We start from the raw sequence: 18,783 nt of genomic DNA on the forward strand, positions 1-18,783 counted from the left end.
GGTTCAACCTGTACAGCAACTTAACATTGATACTAATAAATGATAATACCAGAATGATTACACAGTATACTATATTCTTATAAGCACAGTGTGTGCTACACAATGTCCATGAAGATTCACATTCATAGTTATTGTAACAACAAATTATAAGTATAATACAGATTATACAGTACCAAAAACACTATAATAGTGTCTGTAAACAAATTAATAATCACTTATGTTTCTTCTTCTTTGCTTTAAGACTTTCTACTCCATTGCTCCCACTGATGACAGGTGACACCAAACAGAGAGCAAGCTTTGAGGTCTGCAGGTCCTTTTTCTCTACAGCAATCCTCACCACAACCTTATCAAAGAGACAAAACTTAGTTCCACTCACAGTCAGCGACAGTAGAGACTCATCATACTGGAGAGCAGACTGTCCATGCTCATCAAAAAATATACTGCCCTCAATCCCATAGGCTGGTATAATGACTTGAATGGCATTACGCCTTACTAGTAACACAAATCCATCTTCAACTTTATCCTTCTCTTTAAAGAAGAGGTGAGTGTGTAGAGAGACAGACGACCTCTGGGCATACTGGGCCATCTTGTGGCGATGATTGAGATGATTTGAGAGCTGTTGGGTGTGATGCTTGTCTAAAAGTAAAGGATAAGTGACATCAGAGTCTATAGATACAGCCAGTAGCCTGTGGACAATGATATCAGAATAACGACGAATGGGAGACGTGAAGTGAGTATATATTGGAGCGGCAAGACCATAGTGATGATACTCCTTGTAAGTTATGGACCCAGAGCAGAAGTACACAGCTTGCATCATGCAGCGAGTAGCCATTATACGAAGGAGAGTATTGAAGTATTCATTGTCCGGTATCCGAGCCATTTCCAAGGAGTCGGCAAGACTCTTGGCACTATCAACAATCAAATCAAACCCTTTACCCTTTGCAGCTTTGAGGAGAATGTCGTAATTGGAGGTAGGAGGAGGTGGGTGTCTTCTCAGCAACGCACAGTCTGGGAATGCCTCATATATGGCCTCGGCAACAGAGACGTTGGCTAGCAACATAAACTCCTCAACGAGTGAGTTGGTTTCTTTAAGCTCTTTATTAATCAGGTCAATCGGGTCGTGGGTCTCACTGTCAATCTCGAATCTTATCTCTGGAGAGGCGAGAGTGAGTGCTCCAGCCTCCAACCGTCTCCCTTTGAGGATCTTAGCCAGAGAATTGAGTCCTCTGAGACTAGTGGTGACATCATCTCTCAGGCTCTTATCGTCAATCTTCATCTGAGCTTCAGCATAAGTCAAGGACTCTTTAGACTCTATCACGGTCTTTACAAAACGAGTGGAGACAATATGAGCATCATCAGGGCTCATCTCCCATAGGACAGAGAAGGCCAACCTCTCCTCTCCCGAGCGAAGAGAGCACAAGTTAGAGCTCAAGAGTTCCGGGACCATGTCTATCCTTTTTTCGGCAAGATAGACTGTAGTACCTCTATTAGAGGCTTCTTCATCAAGAGCAGTCTTTGGTCTTATGAAATGAGACACGTCAGCTATATGGACACCCACTTCAACATTGCCATTGTCCAGTTCTCTATAATGAAGAGCATCATCAATATCAGTACAGCCTGGTGGATCAACACTGCATATGGAGAGGTGACGAAGATCAAGACGTTTGGATATCTCTTCATCTGTTATGACCCAGGGGGTTTGGGGGAGGTCCTTCAAGACAGCAGGAGAGAAAGGAAGGTGAGGTACGTCATGTTCTAAAAGGAGAACTTCGTTTTCTGTCTCTCTGTCTCCAATCGGACCTAATTCTTTTACGAAATGACCAGAAGGGAACCTAGCTAAACGGGACCAGGCATCAATGCTAACCATTATTCTCTTCCCCAGTAGGTTAGGTCCTTGTCTTGTTTCTATTCTGATACGAGGTATCCTCCTCTCTGCTGGTACAAAGGTGTGACGAAACCCTTTCATGTCTTGAAGGGGTAAGAGTGTACCACAATATGGCCTCCAGTTTCTCTTTATGATACCAACCACCTTACCAGTTGGTTGTACAAGAGAAGGATCGCTTGTTTTACCAGCAGGCAGTTGAGCTGTGTCAGTCTCCTCTTCCTCTTTGTTGCTAGTAAGATCAGCCTCTATGATACCACATGGGCTCGTCCAGGAAGATTCTGGGAAGAGTTCAACAGCTACAACATCGTCGTGGACTGCTCTATTCATATTCTCAAGTCCTTGAACAAGGACCCACTTTTCCAGTGATGGAATGCTCACAAAACCTTCTAGATAGTTCTCACGAGACCCTCGGAATGCTCCTTGTAGATACTTGCCAGTCTTGAGGCCTCTCTGTATCACAGACAGGGCCAGATGCTCCGGAAAATAAACCTTTTTACGAGTCGAGGACTTGTCACTGTCTTCTCCATCGGCTATGGTGGCAAGCCTATCAAGTAAGTGGGAGGAGACAGTGAGAGACTGTACGTATTCCAATACAGTGTATGATTCTATTCCAGCTGCACTAGCCCTCCTCTTATTCTCTCTATCATTGGTAAGTAGTATCACACGAGGAGGTGGTGTAGTTTCCAGTCCCTTTGCTAAGTGTATGTTGTACCACTGACAGCAGGCACGAATTGCCCGGTCATTACGATCGTTGGCTCCCTCATTCTCTCGTCGCTCAACATACGCCTCTTTGTGATGCTCGTTTGAAAAGACATAAAACTTTCTTGCCTTGTTTGAGACGATATCTCGTAGCCTCCTGTGAATCCCAGGATTAATGTTACGGACTTCTTGTAGAACGACCTGAGTCAATATAACATTGTGTACTGAAGGATCCTCAAGGAAATCAATCTGGTGGAGACATATGTTGGTATCTGGTAGTAGGAAATGAGGATACTGGCAGAGAGTGGAGTGTGTGAGGGGAGAAGGGTCGAGGGAAGGTCCGTCCGGGCAGTCTTTGCACAGTGAGCAGTCTCTGACTCCACAATGAACGTCATCTCTAAGGTAGTGCTCCCTCACGACCTTTAGGACGTTTCCTTTCTTGGTTTTCTTCACAAAAGTTTTAGAAGTGAGCATGTTGAAAGAGTGACCCCACCCTGTCCTTGCCCATAAAGCTCCATGTGAAAACACGTGATAAAACGATTTAGCTACATCATGGACGATTTAGCTAAATCAGTGACGATTTACCTAAATCAGTGATGAGTTACCCGAATCATCGACGATTTAGCTAAATCATTGACGATTTAGCTGAATCATTGACGATTTAGCTAAATCATTGACGATTTACCTAAATCAGTGACGATTTACCTAAATCAGTGATGAGTTACCTAAATCAGTGATGAGTTACCCGAATCATTGACAATTTAGCTAAATCATTGACGATTTACCTAGATCATTGACGATTTAGCTAAATCATTGATGATTTACCTAAATCAGTGAAGATTCAGCTAAATCAGTGATGATTTACCTCAATCAGTAATGATTCAGCTAAATCAGTGATGATTTACCTAAATCATTGATGATTTAGCTAAATCATTGATGATTTAGCTAAATCATTGATGATTTAGCTAAATCAGTGATAATTTAGTTATAATTGATGATTTAGCTAAATCAGTGACGATTTAGCTAAATCATTGATGATTTAGCTAAATCATTGATGATTTAGCTAAATCCTTGATGGTTTAGCTAAATCAGTGATGATTTAGTTATAATTGATGATTTAGCTAAATCTGTGACAATTTAGCTAAATCATTGATGATTTAGCTAAATCAGTGATGATTTAGCTAAATCATTGATGATTTAGCTAAATCAGTGATGATTTACCTAAATTAGCGATGATTTAGCTAAATCATTGATGATTTAGCTAAATCAGTGATGATTTAACGAAATCAACGGTAATCCAGCTAAATCAATGGTAATATAATTAAATTTATAGTAATTTACCAAGTCGATGAGATATTTTAAAGGTGGGGTTTTGACACAAACGGCACCCTATACTAGCAGTAAAAGGTTACAAATTTGTTTTTCAGGCCGCGATTCTGCGATTGAGACAAGACTAAGACCATAAATTTATTCCAAGACGACAGCAAGTGGCTACTTTTTTCTGTTCATACCTGCTGGACTGCTCGCTGCCCACAGTCCCCAGACCGTTTCCTCGGCCTAAAATAGCCTGGGCAGTGAGACTAACATCTTGTTTTACTTAGTTGAAATGAAGAATAGATCTACAGTGTATCATGCATTAGAAGTTACTCAAATAGTTTTGTTTAGTATTAATGCAGTTATAAAACTATGCTTTGCACTAGTTTGCAGCAGCAGCATGATCTGCATCAGAGTGATTTGCTAGTTTGCATGCTTACAGGAGTCCATGATGCTTAGGCTTCTACATTCGTCTAATTATAAATTTCAACAATGTAAATACGGTCAAATCAAAATGTCACAAATACAAAATGTATTAAAATCTTTTTAAACTACACACATTAAGGCAGCAGAGATGTGTATACATACAAAGAGAGAATAAAGAAAGAGCAGGCAAAGAAAGTAGAAAGTTAAACTGGAGGCAACTGACGGAATCGTTCCCTTGCACTCTCCCGTGGTGAAGACTTTAAAATTTCTGTCATAAAGCTTAAAGGAAATAAATAAATAAAAGAAATAATCCAAACATTCATTATTATTCAATACCTTTCAGAGTTTAATATTGTATTGCTTCCAAGGACTATTCTCATTCCTTGATTAGAACTGTTCATCTGTGCTACAGCAAAAGCCTCCGCATAAGTCGCTCCACCCACAATAAAAACTATGACATCCTGTGGCTTGTCACCCAAAGGGTCTCCCATGAAAGGATACTGACTCTCACGAAGCTTTCCCTTCATAAGGTTCTCTAAAACATCAACAAGGTAAGGTTTGTGTCGTGTGTATACATTCTCAACACCCTGAGAGAGAGAAAGGGAGAGAGATAGAGAATAGAAAGATGATGACAATAGTGTGTCTTCATACCTTTAATCCTCTTAGAAACTTCTTCATAGTCAAAGGATTGCTTGACTCAAATAATTTACTGGTTCTCTTTTCTTCACGATACGACTCCATTATAGCATCAACCAGCTATAGGGGAAGGTACATGTAAATTTCAGTATGGGAAAAGTCACAATAATTATACTCAAGCATTATTAGTTAATGAAATTGACTAAAACTTCTGTATGGTTGATTCCTTTATATGACATCAGGTCATGCGTGTACTTGAAAGTTCTGAAATGATTGTAGCAATTACTTACATCAAGTTTCTGATCTGGTATTTCTCTCATTCTCAAAAGCTTCACTAAATGATCGATCTCAGATCTCTTCAGCTGTCCTTCATATCGCAATACAATCAGCAAAACAAGCCTAAGACAGTCAACACTGCGTACAGCAGAATTCTTAATGAGCGACTCAACATTCTATAAAAAAGAAAAAGAATAAAATAGTGAATAAACAAATGCCATGTGCCTCTTCTTCTTTCTTTGTTACAGTACCTTATAGTGGTTGCTCTTTTCAGACTGGGTCACTATGTCTTGCTCTGTTTCAGAGACAGCCATCAAGTGATGCTCTGCTACTATGCGAGACAGCTCACTTACCACAGCGACATGTTTAGCAACAGTTCCAGACAGCTTACGAAACTGAGGGTAATTCTCAACAAAAGCCTAGCGACAAGTCACACGTTAATCATTTGACCTACAAGCAGAGCTCATACTTTCATGTCAGCAATAGACTCTATCTTGGCATGACTTTTCTGTTTCTCCTGAAAAGAGTCCACCATTGTCTTTATGTTAGCACCAATATCACCGAAATTTAAATACATGTTCTACAAAAAATACATACATGTACATGTACATGTACATGTACATATGTAAATGTTGACTAGCTGCTACATGTACAGTGTACATCATTGAAAGAGTTTACCTCTCTGAAAAACTCATCGCTTTCAGGCGAGAGAACAATTTCCTACACAAAATTAACAACAATAATAATAATAACCACATTATTACTTGAAGTTCTTTGGTAATACCAGGAGCTCTTGACAAATCAACACGATGATTCTGAATACCAAAAACCTCGTGAACCATAGCTTGGTAAGACCACTAGAGATAGATAGTGAGAGAGAGCAGTAATAACAAGAGGCAGATGTACCTGATTAAGGAGTGGCGTGACAGGGTCATCTTTACGGTCAAGAATCAAAAGCAGAGGAGGAACATCCGATCGAAAATCAAACAGTTCCCTCTCCTGACGATGATTAATGCTCCTCTGAAAGAGAATGAAAGAAGTAAATAGGATATAAGGGGAGAGTGAACTTACATAAAGGTCATCAGCTAGTCTCTGTGAGACACGGGATGAGTGAGTGTATCTGTAAAGAGAAACAAAGTGGAGTTACATTAAGTGTATTATGTACCTGATGTAAGGTTTCTTCTTCAAGGAGAGTAAAGCTGCTACTATACCATCACAGACTCTTTTGTACTCGAGTCCAGACTACACAAAGTAACATGTAACAAAGAAGCTAGCTAAGATGTACATGTAGAGATAGACTAACTGTTGTTAAATGATCAATATTAAATGAAAAGAGATGCTGCCCAACGGCCAAATAATCAGCATAATACTCCTGTTGAGAATAATCATAATAATAATGACATGTATCTATCTATTTCGATGTTTCTCTTACCTTTACTTCACGCACTGACTCCTGGTCATCACACAAAGCTAGTTTCTCAATGGAGCCCCTGTCTATTCTGTTAGTAAAGTATATAAAGTAAGAGCCGTATTTCGGAGTCTTGAGCTCAGTGCACAGCAGATCAATGTTCTCCTAAAGCAATGAATAAACAACAATACATGTACATACATGCTAGAGCTGTGAACCGGTTTTAGGTTAACCGGTTAACCGACTGGTTACAGCATAATTTTAGGTTATCAGTTATTTTTAGCTATAACCGGTTTTATGAAATTAATGATTTTATGTACTGTGAAGTTAAAATTTATCATATTTCAGGCAAGAACACTTCCAATATCTAGTAAATTGACCTTTGTGACCCAAAAGACAATGCCATATATCATTGAAAAGAGCACATAAGTTGTGTTGGCCAACTAAATCAAACCCTACAATTTATTATTTATCGTAATTCTTGCTATTCTTACTTATTTATAGTGGTATTATTAAGTTTCGTTTAACAATCAGTTAACCGATTAACCGTCAGTTATTGGTGACCAGTTAACCGGTTATGCTAAGTGGCCCAGGTTCACAGCTCTAATACATGCATGAGAGACCTAATGAGGGTAATACATTAGGCCAGTGCCCATGGCTGCATAATGCACCATTTCATGTATTATGAGTTATTCATTTTACAAATTTAAAAAATTCGTAAAAAATCCAATTTTGATCGGAATCAGTTCAAACTGGCTACACAACATAAGAACATGTATATGTATCAGAAAAAAAATTATAAAACTAAGAATTGTCTCCTAGTCATTTTTGACAAAATTTGGCCAAAATCCCTGTACTATAGTACAGGGATTTTGACTTGATTTTGGAGCAACTTTAAAAATTCGTAAAAAATCTAAATGTGATTGGAATTAGCTCAAACTTTCTACACAACATAAGTACATGTATATGTATCAGGAAAAATTATAAAAATGGAAAATTCTCTCCTTTTCATTTTTGGTGAAATTTGGCCAAAGACGCTGTACTATAGTACAGGGATTTTGACCTGATTTTGGAGCAATTTTAAAAATTTGTAAAAAATCTAAATGTGATTGGAATTAACTCAAACTTTCTACACAACATAAGTACATGTATATGTATCAGGAAAAATTATAAAAACTGAGAATTCTCTCCTAGTCATTTTTGTCAAAATTTAGCCAATGATAGTATAGGCACCTTGGCTTGATTTTTGAGTAGCTTTTAAAAATTTGCAAAAATCTAATTTTGTCAGAATCAGCTCAAACTTGCTACACAACATGAGAACATGCATAGGATATAGCTTATAACTATATGACTATACGATTATCATCAATATTATGATGTGCTTAATAATGTGCTTAATACTACTTAATTGACTCATTCCTTACAATGGTTGGTCTTATGATACAAATGGCACTGAGATGCTTCATTGCCTCACGACCTGTGTTACTCAATAACTCGAAATTATAGACTTCCTTTTGTAATATATCAGACTGAGAATAGACCATACTAACAATACTGATCTGTGATGGAGAGTGGGGGAGAAAGAGAGAGGGGAAGTTAGAAAAGTCATAGCATACACTGGCCAGATACCATAAGCTACATGATTAGACTTTTTACCGTTTCTTTGTCCATTATAAGAACCTTCATGCCCGTTCCAGCCTCAGCAATCATCCTTGATACATATTGCTTTACTCCTCTAACGACGTCCATTTTTGTTGACCACACCCACAACAGTAAAGCTGGGCGTGGCATAGACAAAAATAATTAACTATGATTATTATAGTGGGCGTAAAAAATTTTTTTGAGAAACTGACGATTTGAGTGATTACAAAAATAACCCACTACACTTAAATGAAAAATTGTCTCTGTTACACACACCCACCTGTAGGACATAAACTAATAATTTGATAAAGAAGGGACTATATACAATATTCTTGATCATCAACATGAGCCTTGCGCCTAGTGTGTTTAGTAGATTTATGGACGACAAGGTTGGGCAGCATGAACTTGCAGTACCTGCACTTGCACTTATCGTCCTTCTTCTGTAGCCTCTGGCTATACCTTCTTTCCCTGATGCTGTTAGCAGTGACTCTTCTCCTAAGGTTTGCTTTTATAGAGCTGCTACCTCCGTAAGACTTTGATATTTCAAAATCATTTTCCTCCGTAGAGCACTCGCTTAGTGCTTTATCCTGACTCATAATTTCCTCTGCTATTTTCAAGCCTCTAGAGCTTGCCTCTTCTCTTCCTAGATACTTCTGCTTAACGTCACAATCCTCTTTTAGCTTTTTCCTCCTCAAAAGCATCGGAACTCTTTCTAAACAAATAACAGGTCTTTTAGTAAATGATCGGGGTTCTGTAAGCGATGAAAAACTTTGAAGGGACATAAGGGATGATGGAGAGCTGACAGACTTTGTACAATTTGAAGAAGCGGAAACAGATGACTGGATATGCACTCTCATTCGATGACGTATTAAATCAGACAAAAGTGAGAACTCCACAGAACAAGTATGACACGAGTACTGACCTTTATAGTGATACTGATATTCTCTGAGGTGCGATGAGTAAAAGGAGTAATCGGTACAATCCTCGCTGTGTCTGACGAGACACTCAAATCGCGAGAATCCCTCTCCACACCCCTCACACACAAACGGTTTTATTTCGATGCATTTGTGAGAACTCAAATCCGGAAAACTCTGTCCACAACGCCGACAGTGTATATTAGACGAGTGGCTACGTGTCTGGTGGAATGACAGAGAGCTTAGCATTTCAAAGCCACACCCACACAACAAACATGTGTACGGGAACTGCTTGAGGTGTAATCGTAAGTGATACAAGAGGAGATACCGTTTATGAAATGTCTCTGAACACACTCCACATATAAAAACAAATTTACCTAAAACAAAGCTGATTTAACGTTATTACTATGCTTCTTTGTGCTAACCTGATTGTGAAATATCTTTTAGAGTAATAGGCATTGATACAAACCCAGCCAGATCAATCTTGATCACTTTAGTTGTAGAAGGAGCAGGCTCCTCCTCAACCCTTGCTCTTTTGCTTGAAGCCATCTTATTTATTGGCACACGTACACGTGGTTGGCACACACGCCCCTTATAATTAATTGAAACTGTGGATAAATACATTAATAAGGATAACACTATCCTGAATGAGATGTGCATGTATAACACTGTCATGTATAACACAATATTATTTATAACACAACACTACTTTATTCATAAGTTGAGAGTAAATGATTTCAACTGAACTAGCTACAAGTCAGTGACATAAAGAATCCTAGAGAGAATTGAGAGGGTGATGCTTTGTAAAGTGCTTGACGAGATAGATGTAATACTTGTACACCTTGCCACACTGGTCACATTCAAAAACCCTCCTATCAGCAGAAGAGGTTTTTGTGGTAGCATCAACCAAACAATTGTTGGTAAGTTCCGGTGCCACTTCATTTATCATTTGAGTGGACGGTTGAACATCACTTCCAGATTGACTGGTTGACAATGAACTTTCTAATTCAGAGCTAGCATCAGCAGAAGTATCAGGAATGCTAACTGGTTGCCCTTCGTCTGAGCTAGCAGGTTCAATCCTGGCAATTTTGGTGCTGCTTTTAGTTTCCAAGGTCTCGCTGTGAAACTTTCTAATGTGCCTATTTCTTGTATAAGTGGTAGAAAACACCCTCTGACAAAACATGCATTCCTTATAATCATGAATCTCTTGCATGTGACTGCGAAAATCGGAAATGTCTGAGAAAGATAAACGACACATCTTGCATTCCTGTGTTTTTCTTGATTGCTTTCGTATACCAGTAATAGCCATAGTAGCTTTATTTGTATGACATGCTCTTGAGTGAATACTAACTTCATCTAGGGTAGGATACTTAGCATCACAATGCCCACACTTATACATCTCACTGTGCACATTATCATTTTGAGTCTCTGCCGGTGCTGAAGTCTGTAAAGATTCAGCAGCAGAACTAGTGCCATCAATAACATCCACAGAATCACTGGCACTGGCATGCTTTTCCTGAGGTGAAAAAGAAGAATGTTCTGCTTCTCTCTTATCATGCACCTTCATGTGCCTTTTAAGTGAACTGCAGTTCAATACTAGACCACACTTTTTGCACATTGTCCTAGGCCTTTGATGTTTCTTAGATGCACAGGTGGCTTTGTGATTTTTAAGGTGCTTTTCTGTCACGCAATAGGCACCACAAGTACTGCACTTGTAAGGGTAACGACCAGAGACCATTCGAAAGGGATGTTTACTGCTCAGGTGTTCTTGCAGTTCCTTATCAAACTGAAAAGCCTTCTTGCAAAATCTACAAGAATATGGCATTGGCAAGGGAAGAATACTACAACGCTGACTTTTTTCAATGTCATAATAAACATACTTTCCTTTAGGATGCACATCAGTACATCGCGAACTATTGCTAGGAGCAAATGACTTATGGTTCTTAATCTTATGCTTAATTAGTTGACCTAAATGTGAAAAATTGACTTTGCAAGTACGGCAATTGTAAGATCCTTTGAACTCATAATGGTACTCTCTGAGTGACGTGCTGCAAGAAGAATAATCATTGCAAGATTTGCTATGATCATTTAAACTAGATAGTCGCCCAAAACCAGAACCACAGTTCTGACAAACATATGGGCGTTTTTCAATACAGACATGGTCGGGGAACTTGGCTTCAGGAAAACTCTGCCAGCAACGTTTGCAATTTTTGTAGCTCGGATGCTCCTTCCTGCAGTGCCTACTTAACTGCTCACCTCTAGAACGCCCACTTTGGCAGATACGACAGACATATGGAAACTGTTTAATATGGGTTTGCAAGTGATACTTCAATATGTAAGGCTTGTTGAACGCAGCCATGCATGTGGCACAAATGTGTTGATCTTCTTTAATGCCTAAATAACTAAGCTTAAAATACTGTAATATAAATTTCAGTGTCAATACCTGACACCTGAGACTCGATAGAGGCAACACGTGAAGTACCAGCTGTTTCTTGACCCTCTGTTGAGACTGTCAAGAAAACTTCAGCTCTTTCAGTCTCAAGTGATGTGTCTTCCAAAGGCATATCTTGGGTGTTCCCCAGGCTTCCAATTATAATATCCGCGCCGTATAGTTCCTCGTACTGCTCCGTGGGGAGACAAGACGGGATGCCAGAAGCGGCAGAAAGAGGGAGCAAGGACACAGCGGCCATGACACTTCTTTAAAATGTAGTAAACACGTGCCACGTGGTGACGTGATTGAATGACTATTGACCACAAGTTAAATTTAAGAGTCTACTCCAATCAAAAATTAAGTACAAGTGTTAGTGTATGATTCTAATAATAATAAGATGCCTCTCCAGTGTCACATTATCTCATTGGCCAGAATCAGAAGACAAAGGCACTTTCTGTTCAAGCATTGCCTGTAAAATAAGCTCCAGGCAATTGGCAACTGCTGGATTAGGAGCACAACAAAGTGCCGGAGTATAATCTATAGAGAACAAATTGTATAGAAGAAGAGCATGTACAACCATTACCATCTGAGTCACGTGCATAAAGATCAGTCCCTCTCTGTATTAATTCCTTTACTACTCTGGTAAGACCAGACTTGGCAGCAATATGAAGTGCACTACAAAATATAAATAGACATGAACATCTTCCTCTTTCTCTCCCTGCTAAGTGTTATTACGTTTTAGAGCTATTGTTGGCTTTCTTGATTAGATCATTAGAACACTTTTCCAAAACAGCCAAAGCACACTCCTCGTGTCCCTGGAACCAAACACAACACCCACAGCTCACATTAAAGCAACTGCAATGTACACATGGACCCACCTTTAAACAAGCAAGATGTAAGGCAGAATTATTCTGCTGATCAACAGAGTCAACGGATAACTTCTCAGAAGGAAGACCCATCAAAAGATCTAGAAACAAATTTTAACAATAAATGCACCAGAGACACTGAATGTGTTTGAAGACAGAGTAAACAATTCAACAAAAATGACATACAAGTACATGTACACACAAACTCACTTACCCAATACACTGGAATGACCCGCATTGGCTGCCACCATTACCGGAGTGCGTCCATTACTATCCGATACACTAACTTGGGCACCATATTTGAGGAGGAGCTGCATGCATTCAACGTGATTGTTGAATGCAGCAGCATGCACTGCAGTGCGGCCCTTGCTGTCTTGAGTGTCAATGGTTTCCCTCTTCATCCTCTCAAGGAGAAGATCAGCACAAGAATCATTATCATTAATACTAGTGGAGGAGTATTATCAAAACATAAATTTTAAATGTACAACGTACATGGCACAGTGAAGAGGAGTAAAGTTGTTGCCAGTTATCATATCAGTACCACTTTTCTAAAGAGAGAAACAGAAATAAACACATTCTCGCCAACCCTTTAACCATAAATATTATAGACTAGATAACCTAAGATTAAGGTAACCTAATGTAGTCTATAATACATGTATAAAAACATGTATCATAGACTACATCTATGGTTAGACCTATCACATATCTATATCTATGGTTAGACCTATCACATTCGCTGCTCCTTTCACAAGTTGACATACCTCAACTAAACTTTCCAAACACTTTTCATGACCTACAAAAGAACAAAAACATTCTAAAAATACAAATAAATATACTAGCTCCATTACCATTGTAAGCTGCCCAGTGGATAGGAGTATATCCACTGTTGTCTACAGCTATGGGAGAGCCACCAGAATTCAAGAGACAGTCAAGTATTGTGACATGACCACAAGCAGCTGCAAAATGTACAGGTGTCCTCCCAAATTGGTCCCTGTTCACAAAAAACAGTTTAAACAGAGAAAAATATCAACTGTGCTAGGTTAGGGCATTAATGGGCTATAATAAAATGTGTGACTTGTGCTTATTGAGGTTTAAATTAACACAAATAATATAATTTCTGGTATACTTATTGGAAAGAGGCATATACATCTTTAGGAGGAGACAAGTTTCTTTGACAGCTTGTTAACATTATCAAGGACAAGCTAGAACTACGATAAGCTTACAGCTCATCAATTTAGCAAAACAAATTTTAAGGGCTCCAGCCTGACCATGTCTTGATGTACAAGTACATGTACATGTATCTGCACAAACAAACAAGACTTTTTCACTAAGGCCCTTAAACTGGTAGAGTAGCTTGCCCTTTTTCAACTAAAAACTACATGTAAGTTGCCAGCACCTTTCTGATTCTATGGCATGAGATATTCTACTATAATACATAAAGTATGCAACATTCTGAGTGAACTAATGTTACCAATGGATGCATTGGCTAGTAATGGCTACTGACCTTGCTGATGAATCTGCCTGTGCATTTAACAAGGTCTCAACACAGTCCTCAAAACCACAAGCAACCTAAGGAAGGCAAAGAGAGAGAGGGTAAAACCCTTTGTATGTAGCATTATCCCTAACTCACAGCACGATGAAGAGCAGTGCACAAATACTTGTCAGTATAATCTAACTGGGCTCCTTGCTCAACAAGGACTTGAACAACAGGCACATGACCATTAGTAACTGCAAGCATTAGTGGAGTCCTACAAACAGAATAGAAGACACTAATTCTATAATCATCATTCAATACCTTCCTTGATTATCAACCACATCAATTTGAGATCCTTTACTGAGATAGCGAAGCATCATCTGGACACACTCAACATGGCCATTACTGGCTGCAAGACAAGGAGTTTATAAATACACAAATGATCATAAGTATACCGGCGGCATGTAACGGAGTCCTTTTAGTAACTAAATCATGTACAATCAAAGATGCACCATTACCAAGCAAATAATCTACAATTTCCCTAAAAATACAGTAATAATAATAATAATAATATTAATAATTCATAATAATAGGGGAATTTTTTATGACTGACTTGTGACCACGGAAGGCAGCTAGGTCAAGTGGGGTACGTCCCTTGTCGTCCTTATGGTCAAGAAACACTTGAAACTTATAAACCAATTCCTGTAGAACTTCAAAGTGCCCATTATATGCCTAATAATGCATACACACACTTATATAAATGACATCCACTCAATTAATTACTTACAGCAAGGTGAATGGGTGTGGTCTTGGTCTCTCCTGTAGTAATGGCGGATATGTCACCAGGAGCATAATCAATTGCCTGAGAATAAAAAATGGTACATTACAATAGAATATAATTTTTTCTAAAATGCAATAAGTAATAATTGTATTTGTACATCATTAACATGTAGCTGAAACTTTCTACATGGCATAAAGGCATCTGCATCTACATGTACATGTTTACATAAAATCAACTGTTGAAAAAGCATGTAAATACATGTACAGTGATTTTCCTTAAACTTGCATGATAGGCAAGCAGAAATGTGTCATGCACATGCTCTGTTGTGGTCAGGAATAAAATGGATGCACCTACTTAATACTGACCACAACAGAGCATGTTCATAACACATTTCTACTTGACTATCATGCAAGTTTAAGGAAAATCACTGTATATTCCATCTCACACACACTCTATCTCTGCCTTTACCATATTCACAGCAAGTCTGTGTCCATTACAGGCAGCATAATGGAGTAGGGTAAACCCTTTACTGTCAGTAGTGAATGGAGTACCACCAGGAAAACTCCTCAACATATGCGCAACACAGCTAAAGGAAAAGAAGTAATTATTAGAAAAGAACATAATTTACTTTCCATCAGTATCAGAAGCAGCTGCATAGTGAAGTGGAGTCCTCTTAAAGTTATCAACAAGAGTCAAGTTAGCTCCATTGGCAACAAGAGAGAGGACACATTGATACTGAGCACAGGCAGCAGCATAATGTATTGGAGTCCTGGGAAGGAGAGGAATGAGAAGAATGAATAAGTTTATGACTTACCTTCCAAGTTTGTCTCTGGCATTAATTTGACAGCCTTCATTAATCATCATATCAACACATTCAATGTTACTGAGAGAGAGAGAGAGAGAGAGAGTGTGTGAGAGAGTATGCATTAAAATATCATTATTATTATTATGACATACCCTCCACAAGCAGCTGCATGAAGACAAGTCCTCTTATCAGTATCTAACTCCGTAGCAATTTCTGAATCTGCAGCAGATATACACACATCACGTGTAGAAATTTACAGGTAAAATACATGTACTACTAACCAGATGTAATTAAGTTATCAATACAATCAGAGTAACCACTGAGACAGGCCATATGAACTGGAAGCATGCCCCCTGCTCCACGCCTACACACAATGACATGAGAGTCACATTACCTAGTAATAGCTCACTTGTTCTTATTGGCTCCATAAGATATCAGTTTCTTCACAACAGAGGCGTGGCCATGACGAGCAGCAATATGGAGGGACGTGTTACCCTCTTTATCTTCAACATCTACACGAGCACCTGGAGAGAGAGAGAGAGAATGAGAGATTGAGGAACACAAGATACATGTACCGTGATTAATAAGTGTCTCAGTGCGAAGATAAAATCCGTGAACTGATGTCATATGGAGAGCAGTACGTCCATTTATATCCTTAAAATAGGACAAATAACAACCACACCCATCAACCCAGCTAGTGGCTAAATTTCAATACCTTGACATTAGGATCAGCACCTGCTTTAACAAGCAGTTCCATGCAGAGAGCACCGTGATGTGACCATGCAGCATAATGCAATGGGGTCTGCCCATGAATGTTAAGCTGATTAATGGTGGCCTTGTGCTGTAAGAGGACATCGACAACAACATCTTGACCATTATTACAAGCAACATGGAGAGGAGTGCAGCCATGAGAATTAGTAACATCAACCTTAGAAAGACAGGGAAAGGTAAAAGCAATTAAAACTATTTGACAATACATCAGCATCCAGCTCCAAAAGCATCTTGACAGCATGGACCTGACCACCAGCAGCTGCAGCGTGTAACGGAGTATATTGCTAGTAAGAGAAAGGGAAAGAGTTACTCATAGCAGCTTTTACATTCACAAAGTGTTAAAATAAACAATTAGTATCTCTATTATCTAATATATGAACAATACAATCTGAGACATAGAATGAGACATGTGTATGTGTAAATTGCACAATACCTTCTTGTCTTTACTGTTAATGTCCCCACCACAGCCTACAATACTATTAATGCAATCCTGATGGCCTAAAGGAGTAAAACAGAATAATAGAAGAGAGAGGGAGAGAGGGATGAGTGTCTAACCCATGTAAGAAGCCAAATGCAGTGGAGAGCGATCTTTTTTATCGAGTGCCCTCACACTGGCACCTTTGACCAGCAAAAGAGATACCATCTATAATAATGGAGGGAAGAATCAAGTGTGTGTGTGTGTGTGTGTGTGTGTGTGTGTGTGTGTGTGTGTGTGTATGGGTTACCTCAGCGTGGCCATTGTAACAGGCATGATGAAGACTAGTCTTGCCAGTTCTATCAGCAATGTCAACATTAACCAAGTGAGCAATAATAGCCTCTATATATAATGTAAAGTATAAAAGGGAGAAAGAGAGAGAGAGAAAGGATAAAGAGACATTCTTTTGTTGCTTTTTATTACCGGCTGAGGCTATGTGATTATTGTGAGCTGCCAAGTGTAAAGGAGTCATCCAGTTCTTTTCTCTAGCCATCAGTTCAGCTTGGTTCTTGATCAATTCTCTAACAGCAGCCTATCAGCAGAGAATGAGGATCAATGTATGCATAAGAGAACATAAGAACATGTACAGAAACAAAAAAATGGTCTAAAAAATTTTGGATGGCATAGTACATGTACATGATCTTTAGTTGAATTTTTGAGCAACTTTAAAAATTCATTAAAAAATCCAATTTTGATTGGAACCAGCTCAAACTTGATACACAGCATAAGGACATGTATATGCATCGGATAAAATTATAAAAATGGAAAATTCTCTCCAAGCCATTTTTGATGAAACACCCTGCAGTACTAGCTATTAGTAACATACATCATGTCCACGAGCAGCTGCATAGTGCAATGGAGTAAGCCAGTTAGAATCCTTTACATTCACTTTACCACCTATGGGAGGGAGAGAGAGAGAGAGAAACGATGAATCGTGCATAATAGAATAATTATACAAAGTCATAATGAGGGGTTTATGTGTTGTGAATAATGTAATGGATGATTGACTAATGGGATTAACACTGTTATGTCAACAAATGGTCTGTCTGTCTCTCAAACATACCAGCTTGTATGAGTGCATTGATGCTCTCAGTATCTCCAACATAAGCAGCTGCATGCATAGGAGTCCTTTTATCATGGTCCTGCATTAAAAAGTCATAAAGTAATTTCATAATACATATACACGTACATGTTTCCATTTGATCATTGAAAAGTAAACATGCACATGTACATATGTAGGCCATGTACTAAAATAATCATCCATTTTTAACAAATGATAACGATGAAAGCTTAATCATATAAAACCCTACCATTACAACTCAATGCATAAAACATATACATGCATAAATACTGTATTGCCCCTTTAAACGTATGACTCCCATTACATGTACATGTACATGTAATGTCTCACCACAGCATTCACTTCCTCCCTTTGTGTGATTAGCTCAGTCAACTGAATGACATTTCCCTCAAATATTGCTTGGATTATTGGGAGGTCGTATATCTTTGGAGACCCTAGGGACATCATTTTGGTGAGATGTAATCGAAGCTGGGCCCCAAAATCCTAAAGAGAATGTAATAATCAAAATCAACCAATACTACAATTATTGGGCCTAGTTTCTCAATAATAGCATCAATTCTAATTAGACTTATATTAAATTATCCTAAAACAATTGTTGGGCCAAGGTCCATATCTATGGGCCAAGTTTGCAACTAGACCTCATGATTATCCTCTTCAGACATGGCGGAAACTCAGTAGAAGCAGTGAGGTAGAGAAAAGGGGCTAAAGGCTCGTGACAATAGTGCTAGGGGTAGGTAGGGCTAACACTTTGTTTAGGCTAGTAAAAGCTAGCTTCCTAAATAAGGGAACTCACCCTGGTGAGAGAGAAAAGAAGGGGTAAGGTCAAAAAATGAGGGAGGAAGTGAGGGACATTGTAATAGAGGCGAGGTCAGTTTATGCAAAAGGCGTCGTCAGTTATAA

The 18,783-nt window shown here is 38.8% G+C and overlaps 4 protein-coding genes across 5 annotated transcripts; all 4 read right to left on the minus strand.

Moving 5' to 3' along the window:
* Positions 1-11: 11 nt before the first annotated feature.
* Positions 12-3,079, minus strand: LOC100637401 (exosome complex exonuclease RRP44-like). Its single transcript, XM_003382664.3, has one exon. It carries the CDS (start codon positions 3,056-3,058, stop codon positions 212-214), a length of 2,847 nt encoding a protein of 948 aa, XP_003382712.1. The 5' UTR covers positions 3,059-3,079; the 3' UTR covers positions 12-211.
* A 1,293-nt stretch (positions 3,080-4,372) lies between these two features.
* Positions 4,373-8,412, minus strand: LOC100637739 (vacuolar protein sorting-associated protein 45-like). Its single transcript, XM_003382581.3, has 15 exons — positions 8,301-8,412; positions 8,069-8,203; positions 6,669-6,809; positions 6,540-6,608; positions 6,402-6,478; positions 6,308-6,356; positions 6,143-6,256; positions 6,001-6,093; positions 5,915-5,956; positions 5,706-5,816; positions 5,488-5,655; positions 5,251-5,412; positions 4,976-5,080; positions 4,661-4,911; positions 4,373-4,603 (listed from the first exon to the last, which is right to left on the minus strand). Exons 1-15 carry the CDS (start codon positions 8,391-8,393, stop codon positions 4,528-4,530), a joined length of 1,686 nt encoding a protein of 561 aa, XP_003382629.1. The 5' UTR covers positions 8,394-8,412; the 3' UTR covers positions 4,373-4,527.
* Positions 8,413-8,471: 59 nt separating this feature from the next.
* Positions 8,472-11,902, minus strand: LOC105312458 (zinc finger protein 91-like). Its single transcript, XM_019994628.1, has 4 exons — positions 11,643-11,902; positions 9,978-11,593; positions 9,625-9,904; positions 8,472-9,576 (listed from the first exon to the last, which is right to left on the minus strand). Exons 1-4 carry the CDS (start codon positions 11,887-11,889, stop codon positions 8,603-8,605), a joined length of 3,117 nt encoding a protein of 1,038 aa, XP_019850187.1. The 5' UTR covers positions 11,890-11,902; the 3' UTR covers positions 8,472-8,602.
* A 55-nt stretch (positions 11,903-11,957) lies between these two features.
* Positions 11,958-18,762, minus strand: LOC100637529 (serine/threonine-protein phosphatase 6 regulatory ankyrin repeat subunit A-like). 2 transcript variants are annotated; one of them, XM_011404557.2, is made up of 31 exons: positions 18,677-18,762; positions 18,214-18,366; positions 17,866-17,944; positions 17,629-17,699; positions 17,226-17,334; positions 17,053-17,144; positions 16,883-16,970; positions 16,761-16,825; positions 16,534-16,611; positions 16,272-16,484; positions 16,132-16,210; positions 15,966-16,080; positions 15,838-15,920; positions 15,709-15,775; positions 15,566-15,634; positions 15,380-15,520; positions 15,220-15,337; positions 14,758-14,832; positions 14,584-14,702; positions 14,426-14,511; positions 14,292-14,379; positions 14,127-14,244; positions 14,001-14,065; positions 13,345-13,487; positions 13,258-13,289; positions 12,989-13,044; positions 12,711-12,940; positions 12,509-12,597; positions 12,366-12,445; positions 12,214-12,305; positions 11,958-12,167 (listed from the first exon to the last, which is right to left on the minus strand). In XM_011404557.2, the coding sequence occupies exons 2-31, from the start codon at positions 18,328-18,330 to the stop codon at positions 12,052-12,054; spliced, it is 2,973 nt and encodes a 990-aa protein (XP_011402859.2). In that variant the 5' UTR covers positions 18,331-18,366; positions 18,677-18,762; the 3' UTR covers positions 11,958-12,051. The 2 variants fall into 2 exon arrangements, with proteins under 2 accessions (XP_011402859.2, XP_011403428.2); XM_011405126.2 differs by lacking the exon at positions 18,677-18,762 and adding an exon at positions 18,522-18,639.
* Positions 18,763-18,783: the final 21 nt, after the last annotated feature.

Source organism: Amphimedon queenslandica, unplaced genomic scaffold (genome assembly GCF_000090795.2).
Source record: "Amphimedon queenslandica unplaced genomic scaffold, v1.1 AMPQUscaffold_13520, whole genome shotgun sequence".
Lineage (NCBI taxonomy): Eukaryota > Metazoa > Porifera > Demospongiae > Haplosclerida > Niphatidae > Amphimedon > Amphimedon queenslandica.

Bases quoted from the DNA above. Each gene is read 5' to 3' on its own strand.
- LOC100637739 (XM_003382581.3), bottom strand. From the start codon at position 8,393: ATGGACGTCGTTAGAGGAGTAAAGCAATATGTATCAAGGATGATTGCT. The intron at 6,609-6,668 runs GTAAGAGAAACA...TATTCTCAACAG, and splicing joins AGTCAGTGCGTGAAGTAAAG to GAGTATTATGCTGATTATTT. The intron at 4,912-4,975 runs GTATGAAGACAC...TCTCTCTCTCAG, and splicing joins AGTTTCTAAGAGGATTAAAG to GGTGTTGAGAATGTATACAC.
- LOC100637401 (XM_003382664.3), bottom strand. From the start codon at position 3,058: ATGCTCACTTCTAAAACTTTTGTGAAGAAAACCAAGAAAGGAAACGTC.
- LOC105312458 (XM_019994628.1), bottom strand. From the start codon at position 11,889: ATGGCCGCTGTGTCCTTGCTCCCTCTTTCTGCCGCTTCTGGCATCCCG. The intron at 11,594-11,642 runs GTATTGACACTG...TTAGTTATTTAG, and splicing joins TATCGAGTCTCAGGTGTCAG to GCATTAAAGAAGATCAACAC. The intron at 9,577-9,624 runs GTTAGCACAAAG...GCTTTGTTTTAG, and splicing joins AAAAGATATTTCACAATCAG to GTAAATTTGTTTTTATATGT.
- LOC100637529 (XM_011405126.2), bottom strand. From the start codon at position 18,545: ATGTCTGAAGAGGATAATCATGAG. The intron at 15,635-15,708 runs GTATGTCATAAT...TCTCTCTCTCAG, and splicing joins CATGCAGCTGCTTGTGGAGG to TAACATTGAATGTGTTGATA. The intron at 14,066-14,126 runs GTGAGTTAGGGA...TGCCTTCCTTAG, and splicing joins GCACTGCTCTTCATCGTGCT to GTTGCTTGTGGTTTTGAGGA.